The 12,389-nt window shown below is 42.0% G+C and overlaps 1 protein-coding gene across 1 annotated transcript; it reads left to right on the forward strand.

The window, feature by feature from the left end:
- Nucleotides 1–765: 765 nt before the first annotated feature.
- Nucleotides 766–9,770, forward strand: PCNP (PEST proteolytic signal containing nuclear protein). Its single transcript, XM_074811362.1, has 5 exons — nucleotides 766–843; nucleotides 4,173–4,393; nucleotides 6,381–6,455; nucleotides 6,958–7,013; nucleotides 7,964–9,770. Exons 1-5 carry the CDS (start codon nucleotides 789–791, stop codon nucleotides 8,091–8,093), a joined length of 537 nt encoding a protein of 178 aa, XP_074667463.1. The 5' UTR covers nucleotides 766–788; the 3' UTR covers nucleotides 8,094–9,770.
- Nucleotides 9,771–12,389: the final 2,619 nt, after the last annotated feature.

A 12,389-nucleotide genomic window follows, 5' to 3' on the forward strand; every position in this document is an offset into this window, starting at 1 on the left:
GTGGGGAAACCCTGGCTTGGAGAAAGACCCGTTCCTTTCGGCAGCGCGTGGCTGGGCAGTCGGCCAAGCTGCACCCTGGGGCGGTGCTTCGGGGGCGCCGAGGGCGCCTTCCAGCCCCCGGTTGAGCCCTCGGGTGCAAGGACCGGCCGCCTGGCTCAGACAGCCCCTCTCTCTTCCTCCTGTGAGGAAGAGAACGGGGAGCTGCGCGCTGCCGGAGCGTGCCTCCTGTTCGCCGTTTCTCCCATCAAATAGCCATTTCTGATCGGTGAACTGGTTTGCGCTTTGGGAGGGGAAAAAATGACGTCATTGCTCACTTGAGCTCACGTTGGTGCAGGACGGAAGGGGATTTTTAAACCGCGAGCAGGGGGGAGGGCGCGCCAGTGAGCACGGCAGCCGCCCGCGCCGCGGGTGGACGTGCTGCTTCTCAACACCAGGGCGGCGGGGGCCCTGCGTGTGATGTCGGGGGGAAGCGGCGGGTGACGTCGAGCCTCCAGCCCCCCCCCCCACCCTGCGGGAGGGAAGCGGGGGCCGCGTGCGCCGCGGCACTCGTCGCTCCCCCGCCGGCCGTGCGCCAGCGCGGCACCGCTCCCGGCTGTCCCACCCTCCCCGCCGCGCCGAGAGCGAAGCTTCCGCTCGCGTCACTCCCCCCGCGCCGGGCGAGGCGGGGCTGGCCCGGCCGCTCTGGCCTCCGCCCGCGCTTTCTCTATGGTCGGGGGGAGGGCCGGGGGGTGGAAGAGCAGCGGCGGGGCAGCGCGCATGCGCGGCGCGGGAGGTGGAGGCGGGGGAAAATGGCGGACGGCAGAGCTGAGGGGGAGAAGGCGAAGCGGCCGCAGCCCGGAGGAGGTGAACATGTAGCGCTTCTCGCCGCGTAGCTGCGGGGTGGGCAGGGGGCCCGGGTCGGTCCTCCAGGGGTGGGGGGGGGGTCCAAGGGTGTCGCCCCCATCTGGGCCGGCCTGGGCCGTGCGGTGCCTGGCCCTGCGGGGAGAGGGGGCGGCCTGGGCCTGAGGGGGCTGCGCTGGCGGAGAGGCCGCGGTCTGGGCCCTCTGACCTCACGCCTGAGGATTAGCCTCAGCCTTACAGGAGCGTTTTAAAACAGTCTAACAGCTTCTCCTTGTCCGTGTAACTGCGTTATTTCTCTCTTTGTAAAAAATACATGGAGTGCTTCTGCCGTGTACAGAGAGAAATTTGACCATTGCTGCTGGCAAGGATGAAGACAACTCCTTAAAGATTAGCTTTTAACAGCTGTGGTACCTTTTAAAAATGGGTACTGTGAATATCCTTTATCTGCCGTTTTAAGCATCCTGTTTTTTTTGCTTGGTAGCAATCTGCAAGTTTTTTGTTTGGTTTTATAGTATTTATATTAATACTGGACATTCCTGTCACTTCTGTACTACTTACTATCAGTTCTTCAAAAATTTTTTGTCATGTGTTTCTTTCCTGCTTTCTTCCCCTGACTTAAAATTCAGAAGACAGTTTTTGCAAGGATAAAGCTTTTCTTTCCTGCTTTTTTTTTTTTTGTTTAAGTATGTCTATAGGAAGAAGGCATTTCTCTGATCTATTGAAAAATTAAATTAAGCTTGTAAACCAATTATAGTAGTGATTGTTATTTCTGATAATCACTAAAATATGAACAGTAATACTTGATTTTAGGTAGTTCTTTGACTCTCGTTTCTCTGGTTTGTGTGGTTTTTAGGTTTGGTTGTTTTGTTTTGGTTTTTTTTTTTGTATTAGTAACACAGTAACTGGACAGCATCAGTATGTCCGTTATCCATGCTGTCTTGTGTACTCTTTGGTGCACTGGAACATGATTTTAATGGATTATGGTACACTGGCCCTAAGGAAGGATAGTCACTCCCTGATGATTTTTAAAAGCACTTTAGAGTCTTTAGCTTTTGCCAAGATCAGTGGGATGTACCTTAAAGTTAACTTAGCTGTGACTGGTTTGTTCCCACCACCACCAATGGTCATGCTTCCAGGGGCAGGAGATCCTGAAATGCTGCGCAACTAGCACTGTTAGTCTTGTCACTTAAACCACCTAGGTAGTGGAAGTTGTCCACTTACACAGCTGTTGAGACTCATAAGGAAAACTCAACTGTGAGGTAGGACAGCTTGTTGTTACTGTGATCCATGAAAAGAGCACTGGTCAGACTCGTTTTTGAAATAGTACTGATGCTTTCTGTAGGTGAAGTGTGACCTCCTCGACACCTCTAGGAAGTAATAAAGAAGCCTTAATGTCTTGAAAAATATATATGCATGGGAGATGGGAAAGACCTGTCTAATGGATAATATATGTCTGCATTTCTGTTTCCTGCAGAAACAGAACAGCACAATGGTTCCCTCCCCACCTACCCTAATCGTCCTATGCCCTTTATTGCTCCTTCAGCAAGTAAGAGCATTTCTTTCAGCAGTCTATAGTTCATCCTAAGTGGAGCCTAGCAGAAGTAACATTCAGAATACAGTGGTGATAGGAGCTAATTTTGAGAGAGAAGCTATTTAATATTTTGGTGAGAAAAGAGATGTGGTTAAACTTTGTTAGGCTTTATCTTGTGCTTAGCAATATTCTAGAATTCGCAGTCAAAGAAGTAAGCTGTAGTGTAATTAGCTTCAAGCTAGCATTAGCTTAGGAACCTGGACTGCTCCGATGTGCGCTGAGATTTGGGCTGCTGTGGATTTTGTGTCTTAAGAAAAAGAAGACTTTTAGGCCCATGGTTCCAGTACTTTTAAGGCTAATGAATCTTCTACCTACCCTTGAATCACCTTACAGTCTCTAGTGTACCTAGACTGGACTTGTAATTGAATATTCTGTTTAATGTGATTTCATGGACTAGCTGTAAAGAGTTTCTCGTAGCCTTGAAGACTGCTGTCTGGGAAACTGTGCTAAGACAACAGCCAGTGCCCAAGGTCACTTGTGTAAATTTTGCTTGTTTCTCTTTCCTCCTTTGTTTTTCACTTTTATATCTATACTTTCTGCATCAAATTTCTTGTGGTACAGATTAGTAGCATTTTTTAATAGAGTGAAATTGATTACAGTTACTGCTTTTTTTTTTTTTGGTGATCTGCCATGTTTCCAAAGGTGAATAATCCATTTTTGTTCCAATTACTTATCACCTTGATAGCTAGAAGAGTGAGGTAGAAAGGGTATATTCTGCTGCTTAACATTTGGGAAATAGCAGAAAAAAATATATAGACAGTGTCCCTAGTTTTTCTTTTTCCTGATGTTGTTTGCTTCCTCTTTCTCAGAGCTACAGTCTTGTTGACCCCCTGTCCAGACTGGCTTCTCTCCCATTGCTCTATCTTACTTAATAGCTTTTTGCTGTTGGAGAGCAGTGCGAAGAGCTTTCTTCCCTGATGGTCTGAATATGCTGTGCATGGAGGGGCCTTTTCTCCACTCGATATAATGAGGAACTGGTGCTAGCTCCAGTTTTTCTTAGACTGATAGTATGAGTACTTCCCTGTCCATTCACCAATGCATTTTTTTTTTTTTTTTCCTTCTGCTACTGCAGTGATTATCTTATTGCAGCAGCAGAGAAATGTATTTTTGCTGAAGCATTTACTATGTTCAGTATGAGTTTTCCAAGGACAGTTTTGTCTCTTGGTGTAGCTGAAGAAGCCGAGTCTGTAGGAATGAAAATGTGATTTTGAGTGTTTTTTTTCTCTGTGGATCATTGTTCAGCTGCTATGTTTTCCATGACTTTATACAAAACCAGAAAAGGTGAAATCTATATATATGTTTTTCTAGTGCTGATTCCTTCCTCAAGCAGAGCTTGGCAGATTTATTACAGATGAGATGCGGACTTAGGTTATCTACTCTAGATTTGGAATTGGGATTCCAGTTATGAAAGCTTATCTATGGCAACTTAAACCCTAAAAAGATTTAGTCATCTACATTTAATTTACTACATGAACTTTGACTTCCATACTAAATAAAGAGATGGTGCTTCAAGATTGTTTTCCTGGCTCGTATACAAGAAGTTCTTTACAAGTAGTGGAGTGCTTGCAGTTTCTTCTCCTCTTGTGTTTTGCTGTCCACTAAATGTACGTTGGTGGAAACTGCTGTCACTAAAAACACCTTACCTATTGCACCCAAAGTATAATGCTTTTTGAGGTTGCTGCTCCCATCAATCTGCTCAGTAAAAATAGCTCATCTTGGTAAGTTGTTTCGACTTCACCAGGACCTGAAGAAGAGGCAGAAAAACCTGTGAAAACTAAGACTGTTTCTTCCAGTAATGGAGGAGAAAGTTCGAGTCGCAGCGCAGAGAAACGAGCAGCTAATGAAGAAGCTGAAGACTTCACCGCAAAGCCTGCTCCTGCCAAAATGTCCAAGTTTGGATTTTCCATAGGCAGTCAGACAGCAAAGAAGGCATCTGCAATATCCATCAAACTAGGAGCAAATGTAAGTTGTCTGAGGGCTTTTAATTTTAGGGAAAGTGAGGCAAAGGGGGAAGTATTTTGGGGAGGCTTCCTTGCAGAAGGAAAGCCTTGAATTACATGAGGGTAACTCGAATAAAGTTTAAGAAAGCATTGCAGGGCCAGCTAGTCGTGCATGTGTAAGTACTTCAAGGTGATTAATCATCGGGTCGGTTGTCCCAGGAAACATAAGACTTGATTGAAATGAACTGTAGATCTTTGAACATACAGAATAATTTTGTAGTGAGATTTGATAAGTCTGGAATAATTTCCTGGGGGAAATGAGCAGACTTGTTAAACTGTTCGGGTTACTTTGAAATGAGTGCTGGGAGCTTCATTGCATGGAACGCTTAAAGCTACAAGAAAGCAAGAGCTCTCCTAGGTGGCTTAATAGGTCGTCTTCCACTCCAAAGATCTTATTTTAGCATGAGGAAGTATAGTTTATTTTCCATGACTTTGCCTGTTCTTTGCAAGGTCAGTATGATTCATTTATACTGTATGCAAGAGGGGAGGCTTCGTTCCATAGGTTTCTAAGAATTCTGATCCCCTTATCGTCCAGTACAAGGTATCCTTGTGCTCGTTCAGATGTGAGTCTGACGCCTCTCCTTACTAACGAACTAATCCTCTAGTAGCTTGGGCAAGGACAAGCCAGATGCTGCCTCTCTGGTTAATACGGTTCATTTACACTTCCCCCGTACCACTGTGATGGATACATTATAAGTCCTTGTCTGAATTAAATTCAAACTGTAAGCATGAAAGGCTTGCACCTGCAATGCCAGCATTTTATGGATCCTGCAAAAGATGAAGAGGGGGCTCTGTTATTTTGAGATGGGAGGGAGATGTGGGCTGACAGCGTTCTAGGGTATAAAGCCATCAGGTCAGCTCAGACTTTGGAAAAAGCTGCCTTCTCTGAGCCACTAGCAAGTTCTGATTTCTCATGCAGAAAGATACATACAGTGGCACTAAATTTGGCTCAAGATTTCTGGCTCACTGAATTTAGTGGGTGACTGGCAGTGTACCACATTGGACAGTGCTGAAACTTAATCCTGTTTCTTTTTAGTCAGTTTTACTCCCTTAGTATGTTACCTGTTCCTGTGGAGCTGATGCTTTAAAAAATGTCACAGTATTTATACATTACACGCTATTGGTGAGGAATAGCTGTAGACAGTTGCATAAGGACTCTGTTGCAGTATCAGCTTCAAAACTATGAGTGTATATGAAATAATCACCCATAAAATCAAAATGGAGGAAGCACCATATATGATTTAGGTAATTGGTAATACTGTCACAGCAAACTGTTACTGATGACTCAGTGCTTTCTTAGTGGTCTCAAAGTTAGTTTCTGTGTCTCTGTTGTATGACATGTAACAGTTGTGAGTTTGATAGCTTCTTAACATTTTAAATACAGGAAGGTATTTACTGGAAATGAAAATAACACTTTTTAAAAGAGCCCTGTATTAATCAGGCTGTGTGATGCACACTGATGCTAGTTTAAAAGTATGTAATTTTTTTAAGCCAGAAGGATGTTAAGTTTTTAAAAGACAAGAAAGTAAACATATTTATCTTCCTGGCATTGATGGATAAGAATACTTCAAAAGAATAATGGAAAGGGTGGCATAGTAAAATTTTGAATATCACAATTTATTCAGGTTCTGATTTAATTGTTCATGTCATGCATCAGTGGCTGCGTACCCCTGCAGTGTGCTAGAAAGTTAAGAGCTGCTTGTGGGGAATTGTAATATGAGAGGGCTTGGCTTGCCTTTTAGAGTGTATCTCACACAAATGAGCAGCCATTTTCCTTTTTCATTAGAGAGAAACCTTCATCTCCTTGATTCAAACAAAACCACTTTTCTCCCCTCATTGCCCATTTCAGTGAAGATGTTTGACTTCATTTTACCAAAATATTTAAAATTCCAAGGGTAGGTTTTTTGAGTTGGTGGACTTACTTTACTTGTGCTTTTGGTCTTTTTCAGAAGCCTAAAGAGCCTGTTCCAACCCTTGCTCCAAAAACCCTTTCCGTAGCAGCAGCTTTCAATGAAGATGAAGATGTGAGTAATAAGCCAGTAATCAACACAAGTTAAAATACCGTTGGTGTGGGTTAGAGTTAGGCAGAGGGAGTGGGTCATTTAAGGTTCTTCAAATAAATGTCGGGGATTTTCAACCTAGCAACATCCCTTGTGTTTGTTTTAGAATGTATAACTTTAGCTCGGTGTTGGTTCAAGAAATCATGAAAGCGTTGATAACTTTTCCCTGAAAATGAGATGCACAACGTAATTTGAACTAATGGTTGCTTTCTCTGAGCTTGATAAAGGGGAGACGAAGAAAAGTTGGGCTTTCTCTGGTTTGATAAATATTTTATTGTCATGCTCCTTCTTAGACAGAGGTGAACAAAGGGCTTCATATTTCTTTCAGTAACCTTGTAGAACCTCTGTTTTGTCCTAAGTCACTTTGCTTTCCTGTAGGGCTGTAGTCTGTACTTTATCTTGTCAGGCATTTGAAATGTTCAAAAGGTGGTACCCGGCCACACTCTAACCTCCTTTCTCTCTGTAGAGTGAACCAGAAGAAATGCCTCCAGAAGCCAAGATGCGCATGAAGAACATTGGAAGGTAGGTCAGCTCTTAACTGTGGTTTGGAGAAGGGTGAGTGTGTGAGAATACCTCCTCCAGCACAGGTCACGTCTTGCAGGTGGTTTAGAAATATAGGAAGATAGAATATGTTCAGGAAGTTTTTCTCCAGAAACATGAAAATTTTAATACAGATATTTTCAAATGTTTCAGCTGTAGGTTAAAAGTAATAAATTTATATTTGCACTTTGAATTTTATTTGCATTCTTTCTAAGGAAGAAATTGATTCTACATTAAATAGAACCTAGTTTTCTTCCTCCAAAGGTAATAGGTGGGAGTTCCTGCTTGCTTCTAAACTTTGTATCTGTCTAGATCTCCATTTTATAAGTTGCCCTGAAATAGGGTAGTCATGTCAGATTTTTAAACTCCCATGCAGGGGGAAGATAAGAATCATCTCTTTCAGAGTCAAAGAATCACTTGTTTGCTTTTGAAACAAACATATATAATTCTTCTGCTTGCCACAAATTTGAGACAGCACAAGGCTGATAGGGACATTTTCAGAGGAGGCTACACTTAAGTTAGGGATGAATTTTGAGCATGTATATTTTAAAGATGTTTATCATGATAAAGCACTCTTAAAGTCAGTCCTCTGGAGGCTCACCACTGTTTAGTGGCGTTTTTTCTCCAATAGCAAATTTGGATCCTCAGTTTTGTAGCCCTTGCAACTAATTCTTGACAGCTGGCAGCAGTGACTGCCACTCCCCCCTCCTCTGCTGCCCCATCTCATTGCTCTGTCTTGACATGCTACTGAGAGATCAGTTCTGTGGCCAAGTTACAGTTGCTAATAGTGAGGACTCCTGATGTAACAGAAAGAAATGTGTGATAGTTTCTGGTGGCAGGTTGGACTTGAAATTGGTGATTTCAGTGTCATTTTGCACAAACTGCTGTAGCTGAGCTGACTGTCTCAACTGATCTTGTTTTACTTTTCACAGGGATACACCAACCTCAGCAGGACCAAATTCCTTCAATAAAGGAAAGCATGGTTTTTCTGACAACCAGAAGCTATGGGAACGAAATATAAAATCTCATCTTGGAAATGTCCATGACCAAGAAAATAACTAAATGATGTGGATTGAGAGTTGGGTGTTTGGGGGGAGGGGAGGGTGTAACGTTAAAGGAACAGTTTCCTTTTTTAAGAATGGTATAAGACTATCTTTGGAGCCACTTTTTTAAGATTTTGAGTGGTACACTAATAACTGAGTTTGAAATTAGAGGTAATTTATGTTTTATATACAGATTTCAAGGCATTTGCTAATTTTGTAGTTCCATGTGATTAGTTTCAAAAGGTTACAGATAATAAAGAAATTGGAGTGGTACCTTTTTAAGATTTTTTTTTTTTTTGGTCAGTGGTTAATTAAGGTGGATGAAAAAGGTTACTGTCTCTTTAATGAGGTTAACATTGAATGCTCTCGCATTCTCACTTCTGGCTCCCTCTTCATAACAGGAGAAACAGTTGACTCCTAGGAATACTGCTAAAGAGAGTGAGCATTGTCTTGTGCTAGAAGTGTTTCTGGACTATTACTTCGAATATCAACTTATGCAGGAAATAATAAGAATCTGGATTTTTTTTCTCCCTGCAGTCTCCTTTTGTTAAGTCTCTGCAAACTAGGCATTATGTTGCTCTGAGTGGCTCTGGTAACTTAGCTCTAATTTTGTTCAAAACTTCATGTAGGATGTGTAACCTTCTGTGGCCTGTTTCATCCTAAGGGAATGGGCCTTGTCTGTATATTAGATACAGTCTGTAAAGAATATTCACTACAAAGGTAAATCAGTATTTTCAGTGTGCTCCTCTTAAATCATTAGCCTTGAGTAGTGCTTGTTAGCATTTCCTTGCAGTACCCAAAAGCCACCACCAAGAAGACAAGCTAATGTACATTAAGCTTCACATTTGGTTGAAAGATTTTTCTTTACTATGCCTAGAAGGAATAAAAGCCACACCAAAAATCAGTAACTCACTGCTTAAGTATGAAAAATCCAAGATGCACTTTCCCTGTCTTGCCATTTAAAACAAAATGCCTTGATGCCTGTGACCTCAGTGGATGCTATCAGGTTAAAGAATGCTGTATTTGCAGTCCTAATGGTTTGAACAAGTGTCAAGTTCAGAATTAAACTTGACCTTTTCCTACCTGTCTGCCTTTTGCAGTAATTTTCAACAATGTCATTGTTGAACTAATTAAACTATGTGGTCAGTTTAATTTCCGAGCTTTCTTGCTGCGGAACAGTGCTGTAGGATTTCAAACCTAGTAATGACTGTCTAAATTTCAGTCTAATTTAGATTGCTTATTTTTAAAACCTTTTACTATCAGAACTGGTTAAACAGAAAGTTGTCAACAGCAACTCCACCCCCGCCCCTGACCCCCCTCCCCAAACAAACATACCACTCTTTTTAAACTCAAATACCTGATAGTGTCGACCACTAAATTAATTTCAGCCTGGAACTGATCATAGAATTCAATACATTAATTGTTTTCATCCTGCTTCTGAAACCTTTCTTCATGTTAAAGTTGAACCTGCAAGTGCAGAAAGGAAAGTGCATCTTGACGTGTATTTTTATTTTTATTATTTTAGGAAAGCTCTGACCACTTAGACTTTTGAGTTTGTAAGTTCTAAAAAATATTTTTTTGTATTTTTGTATTGTATGTGTAATCTTTCTTCTTTTGAAGTCTGATGCAGTTGAATACCTGTAACTATTTTCTTTAAAAGCCTTGTTATAAACATAACATAAAAACGTATACCTTATTTTTTTTCCATAGCAGAATTCTTTGGTTTATTTAAAACAACACACTTCAAAACTGACTTTCAGGACTTTCAAAACTGGTTTGGGCATTACTGGAGCTAGGCAAGGCAAAATGAAGCATTTACTTTTCACTTACTTTTATCACACGTGGTTATGTTTGTCAAAATAAATCCCTTTAAGATAGTGGTGATTCACAGTGAATAACTATTTTATCTTGCTCCTTAGTAGTTACTCGATACTGTCTTGGTCACTTGTATTACGAAAAAAGTGAATGGGAACTTTGAATAAGAGGATGACTTTGAGACCTATGCTTTTTTTGCTAAGCTGTCACCACCTCTGTCTTCCACATCTGTGGCTGAAGTAGACCTTCATTTCAACAGAATTTCCTGGTACTTCAAAATCCTTCAGGAAATCACTAGGCAGAACAGCAGTCACACTAGGCAATACCTTCCATGCAAGTGGGAGAGCAAAAGTTCCGTTTATCATACTCCCATAGTCAATAAATGTAATCCTAGACCTTGTGAGAGACTGCAGCAGCTTCTGGGTCTTGGGTGAAGGTGAACAGAGATCCTGCCTCCCTCAGTGTATGAGTTCTGCTCCTTCTCACTGTTTCACGGAAGAAAATCGATCAGGGTGGCCTAAATCCACTCAGGACTGAGCGCCTGACAAGCTTGATCTTGTAGCTACAAGGTCATCTGCTGGTGTTTAATGTCTGACGCTTGCAGGAAAGATCTGACCTGGAGAGTATCGTCAAGGCAAATGTTAGCTAGAACTTGTAATTCTAGGCTTTTGTTACAATAATCATGGTCTGCGCCTGAAGATAGTTGGGGGGAGGGGGGGGTAGTTGCGTGTGATACTTTTTTTGTTCTTTTTCTAGGAATATTCAGGAATCTTAAACTCCTGGTAAACTACCTGATCTATCTTAAGTGTTTCCTGGAGATATGCTGAGAGCTTTAGGTGCTTAGTGTAGCAAGGTGTGTATACCTACCTATCCATGGTTGAAATGTCTGTCAGCGTAACTTGAGCAGTTTTATCTCAGAAGGCTTACGCTTGCTTAGCAGTAAAGCTTTACTGAGCACCTGAGCAGGTTGCAAAACACTCAAGACGTTAGGTGAAGATGTAAGTAGTTACCCAGTAACCTTCTCTGTGCTACCCTCAGCTAGGCCGCTTTTCAGCCTGCTGGGTTGTGAATGGATCCAACTCATCTAATGCTACCTATGTTAAAATAATAATAATTTAAAAACAAACGAAGCAAAAAACCAGTGCAGTCAGCTACCAGTGACGGTGTTTCGGGCAATCCCGGATGTAGCCCCTTACACACCGAATTTCATCCCTTTAAAAGCACAGGAGGTGCCCTGTCCATGTTGTCAGCCTGTGTTTCGTCAGCAGAAAGAAGTACGCAACCAGCCCATCTGTAAAGTAATCCGATGGATGCTATTTTAATTTCACGGGTTTACTCCTGTGTCATGGATAACCCAGTTAGAGTATTCAGCCAACTGACAAATCGTAACTATTGTGTCCCAGCGTCTCCACGGTGGCGGCAGGCAAGTTGTGCTTGATCTCTGCATCTGCCTGATCCATGGAGCACCTCCTTGTCAGAACCCACCGACTGGGCCGAGTCCTGTGTGCTTGGGGTGGCTTTGCCAAAGATTTCTGTGTGGGGAGACTTGGAGGAAAAGGCAGCTTTTGAGAGAATGGCAGCTTCTGCTTCCTGAAGAGGTTGTAAGCTACTGGAAATCACAGGTGTAACTGGAACTCTTTCTAGGCTGCTGTAAAATAAGAAGATAAATGCTTGCAGAAGCAACAAAATTTCAAGAAGACTTTGTATCTGTGTAGTTAGTAGCCTTAAAAGGTGTTCTGCAAAAAGAGGTTGAGTTTTTTTGAATACATTATAAAATTACAAATTGAGGAATGCTGAGTAGTTCTGCCCTTAAGCTACAGAAGGGAAGGTTACATTCTAAAATCGCCATAATTTATCTAGTTCCTCTGCCAACAGACACAAGAACACCGTAAAAATCGGACAATTAATTTGTTTTTTTTACTTTATCCTATTAACACCTTCCTTATTTCTTCTATTAATGAAGGGATCTCCTACTGTGTTCTGATTTTGATATATTGGCATCTTAAAAACTGTTTAGTGCTTACTTAGGAAAGCTGCTTGTGTTAATGATCTGGAGCTGTTGCCTCAGGGCAGATGCATAGTTACCCATAGAATTAAAAGCATGAAACATGAACTGTTACACTCGAGCGCTGTATAGAGTGTGCTAAATTTCTGTTCATGAAATTACACTTAAAGGTCCAAGCAAGATTTAGTTACTGAAGCAAACCTGTAAACCCTACTTTGCGGTATAGGTATGTCTATGGCAGCTACCCTTTAAGCGAGGCAGAGTGGGTGAGCGTGGCAGGGGCTGTCACAGCGAGCAATCAGACCGTGTGCTTTTTCATTCAGTGGCATATAGTGAGATCTTAGAAAGCTTTGCTAATCTTGTGATTAGTTCTTAAGTTTGGGATTGGATATCCCGATGAGACAGATGCACAAATAAAAGTGTTTGTGGTTCTGTAGCAGGAACTCTGCTGAAACCTGATGTCGTAAGCCTCTGTTTATGTTTTCCTTGCAGTAC

This window comes from Strix aluco, chromosome 2 (genome assembly GCF_031877795.1).
Source record: "Strix aluco isolate bStrAlu1 chromosome 2, bStrAlu1.hap1, whole genome shotgun sequence".
Classification (NCBI taxonomy): Eukaryota; Metazoa; Chordata; class Aves; order Strigiformes; family Strigidae; genus Strix; species Strix aluco.

Excerpts from the sequence above, each read along its gene's own strand:
- PCNP (XM_074811362.1), top strand. The coding sequence starts at position 789 with ATGGCGGACGGCAGAGCTGAGGGGGAGAAGGCGAAGCGGCCGCAGCCC. Across the intron at positions 6,456-6,957 it reads CTTTCAATGAAGATGAAGAT|AGTGAACCAGAAGAAATGCC; the intron begins GTGAGTAATAAG and ends TTCTCTCTGTAG. Across the intron at positions 7,014-7,963 it reads CGCATGAAGAACATTGGAAG|GGATACACCAACCTCAGCAG; the intron begins GTAGGTCAGCTC and ends TACTTTTCACAG.